A 3,329-nucleotide genomic window follows, 5' to 3' on the forward strand; every position below is an offset into this window, starting at 1 on the left:
TTGTTGTGCCTTAGCCTGGGCGGCTCATCGCTTGAGGCAATACATGCTTTGCCATACAACTTATTTGATATCCAAAATGGATCCAATCAAGTACATTTTTGAAAAGCCCGCTCTCACAGGGCGAATTGCTCGATGGCAGGTGATGTTATCAGAATATGATATTACATATGTTACTCAGAAAGCCATCAAAGGGAGTGCCTTGGCAGATTATCTAGCTAATCATCCTGTTGATGATTATAAATCAATGCAATGTGAATTCCCAGACGAAAGTATCATGGTTTTGTCTGAAGAATATGATGATGGAAAATGGACCTTGTTGTTCGACGGGGCCTCAAACATAATGGGGCATGGGATTGGGGTTGTTTTATATCTCCAAAAAAAAAAGTTCATACCTATCACAGCGCGATTGTGTTTTGATTGTACAAATAATATGGCAGAATATGAAGCTTGCGCCATGGGAGTTTTGGCGGCTTTGGAATCGAAAGCAAAAGTTCTAGAAGTATATGGAGATTCAGCCCTAGTCATTAATCAGCTTAACCAAGAATGGGAAACTCGAGATAAGAAGTTAATACCTTATTTTACCTACATAAAAGAATTGTCTTTAGAATTTGACAAAATCACGTTTCACCATGTCCCTCGAGAAGACAATCAATTGGCTGATGCTTTGGCTACTTTATCATCTATGTTCCAAATAAATCGAAACGATGAAATCCCATCAATTAAAATGGAGAGTCGAGATTACCCAGCCTACTGCCATGTCATGGAAGAAGAAACTGACGGAAAACCGTGGTATCACGACATCAAACATTATCTTATAAATAGAGAATATCCTCCCGGAATATCGGAGAATGAGAAAAGAACTTTGAGACGGTTATCCGCGAGCTTTTTTGTGAACGAAAATATTTTGTATAAGAGGAATCACGATATGGTACTCCTCAGATGTGTTGATGTTAATGAGGCGAAGGAAATTCTACAAGATATCCACGATGGCTCTTATGGGATCCATATGAATGGACACGCCATGTCTAGAAAGATTCTTCGAGCCGAATATTATTGGCTCACCCTAGAAAAAGATTGTTATAATTATGTAAAGAAATGTTATAAATGTCAAATATATGCTGATAATATCCACGCCCCACCAGTGCCCCTGAACACCCTTTCAGCGCCCTGGCCATTCTCAATGTGGGGCATAGACGTCATCGGAATGATCGATAAGAGGAATCACGATATGGTACTCCTCAGATGTGTTGATGTTAATGAGGCGAAGGAAATTCTACAAGATATCCACGATGGCTCTTATGGGATCCATATGAATGGACACGCCATGTCTAGAAAGATTCTTCGAGCCGAATATTATTGGCTCACCCTAGAAAAAGATTGTTATAATTATGTAAAGAAGTGTTATAAGTGTCAAATATATGCTGATAATATCCACGCCCCACCAGTGCCCCTGAACACACTTTCAGCGCCCTGACCGTTCTCAATGTGGGGCATAGATGTCATCGGAATGATCGAACCGAAAGCATCAAATGGACATCGCTTCATCTTGGTGGCAATTGATTACTTTACCAAATGGGTAGAGGTAGCTTCATACGCCAATGTAACCAAAAATGTGGTAGTCAAATTTATAAAAAGGGAATTAATATGTCGTTATGGTCTACCAAGCAAGATCATTACTGACAATGCCACAAATCTAAATAACAAAATGATGGATGAATTGTGTGCCACCTTTAAAATTCAACACCACAACTCGTCCTCGTACAGACCAAAAATGAATGGTGCAGTTGAAGCAGCAAATAAAAACATCAAAAAAATTATTCATAAAATGGTTATAACATACAAAGATTGGCATGAGATGTTGCCATTTGCACTACATGGGTATTGTACTTCGGTACGCACTTCAACTGGGGCAACCCATTTTTCCTTAGTATATAGGATAGAGGTTGTGCTACCTACTGAAGTAGAAATCCCCTCGCTCAGAGTATTAATGGAAGCTAAACTAGAGGAGTCGGAACGGATACAAACGCGTTTTGATCAATTGAATTTGATTGAAGAAAAAAGGTTGGCGGCCTTATGTCATGGACAATTATATCAGAAAAGACTGAAGAAAGCGTATGAGAAAAAAATACGTCATCGAGAATTCCAGGAAGGTGATCTGGTGCTGAAAAAAATCTTACCCATTCAAAAGGATTATCGTGGGAAATGGACTCCTAACTATGAGGGACCATACGTCGTGAAGAAAGCTTTCTTAGGTGGAGCTTTGATCCTTACGAATATGGATGAAAAAGATTTAGCTCTTCCTGTAAACTCAGACGCCGTAAAAAAGTATTATGCTTAAATAATGAATACCCGTTAGGTTGAAAACCTGAAAAGGCAACCTAGGCAAAAATTAGGGTACAAAAAAATATACCCGCTAGGTTGAAAACCTGAAAGGGCGACCTAGGCGAAAACTATGCTAAAAAAAAAAAACCGCTAGGTTGAAAACTTGAAAGGGCAACCTGGACAAAAATTAGGGTGCACAAAAATATCTATTAGGTTAAAAACCCAAAAGGGCGACCTGAGAGAAGAAGAAAAACAAGAACAAAGAATATATACTCGAAAAGACAAAATGAACAATATGGATCGGATTATCGCATGAGAAGTTAGTACAGTCTACCTTGGAATTACTAGTAACCAAGTTGGGTCTCCCACCAATTTCTTTTGTTTTATCTTATGTATATTCTTTTTTTTTCTTTACCATTGAATTACTAGCAACCAAGTCAGGTCTTCCACCCATTTATTTTGTTTTATCTTATGTATATTCTTTTTTTTCTTTCAATATATTCTTATATACTGTTATTACCTTTATAATTTAACTCTTTTTCCTGAATGCATCTTATGATTATCATGTATTGGAAATTAAAACATATTCCATACCTCGATATAATGAATTGCAATAAAATCGGATATAATATAGGTTGTTTACAGTACAAGGCAGACAACAAAATGTGATCCAACTTCACATCACAATATTAATTATTCTTCAAAAAAGAAAAAAAAAGAAAAAAGAAATAACGGAAGAAAAAGAAAATAAAAGAGGACAAACAAAAAGGAGATCAAAGATATCACGTTAAAAAAAAAGTATAAGTGTTTTCTTTCATTCATGATTTGAATGGTCGTGTCCAATAAAAATATTAATAAAAACCGACATATTCATTTATTAATTCATTCATTCATGAAATTTTGTTAATTTAAAGCCGAGAAAACAACCCGCATGTTGAAGCCGAGAAAACGACTCGCACCCAGAAGCCGAGAAAACGACCTGCATGTTGAAGCCGGGAAAACGACTC

At 37.0% G+C, this 3,329-nt stretch overlaps 2 protein-coding genes across 2 annotated transcripts in view; both read left to right on the plus strand.

Moving 5' to 3' along the window:
* The first annotated feature begins 76 nt into the window (after positions 1–76).
* LOC113785490 (uncharacterized) lies at positions 77–1,474 on the plus strand. The gene has a single exon (XM_027332076.1). The coding sequence runs from the start codon at positions 77–79 to the stop codon at positions 1,472–1,474; it is 1,398 nt and encodes a 465-aa protein (XP_027187877.1).
* Positions 1,475–1,483: 9 nt separating this feature from the next.
* The window catches only part of LOC113785489 (uncharacterized), a 3,843-nt gene continuing 1,997 nt past the window's right edge, over positions 1,484–3,329 (plus strand). Inside the window, exon 1 of the mRNA XM_027332075.1 lies at positions 1,484–2,325. Coding sequence (XP_027187876.1) covers positions 1,484–2,325 — 842 coding nt within the window. The remainder of the gene's footprint in view (positions 2,326–3,329) is intronic.

This window comes from Cicer arietinum, chromosome 2 (genome assembly GCF_000331145.2).
Source record: "Cicer arietinum cultivar CDC Frontier isolate Library 1 chromosome 2, Cicar.CDCFrontier_v2.0, whole genome shotgun sequence".
In the NCBI taxonomy this organism is placed as follows: Eukaryota; Viridiplantae; Streptophyta; class Magnoliopsida; order Fabales; family Fabaceae; genus Cicer; species Cicer arietinum.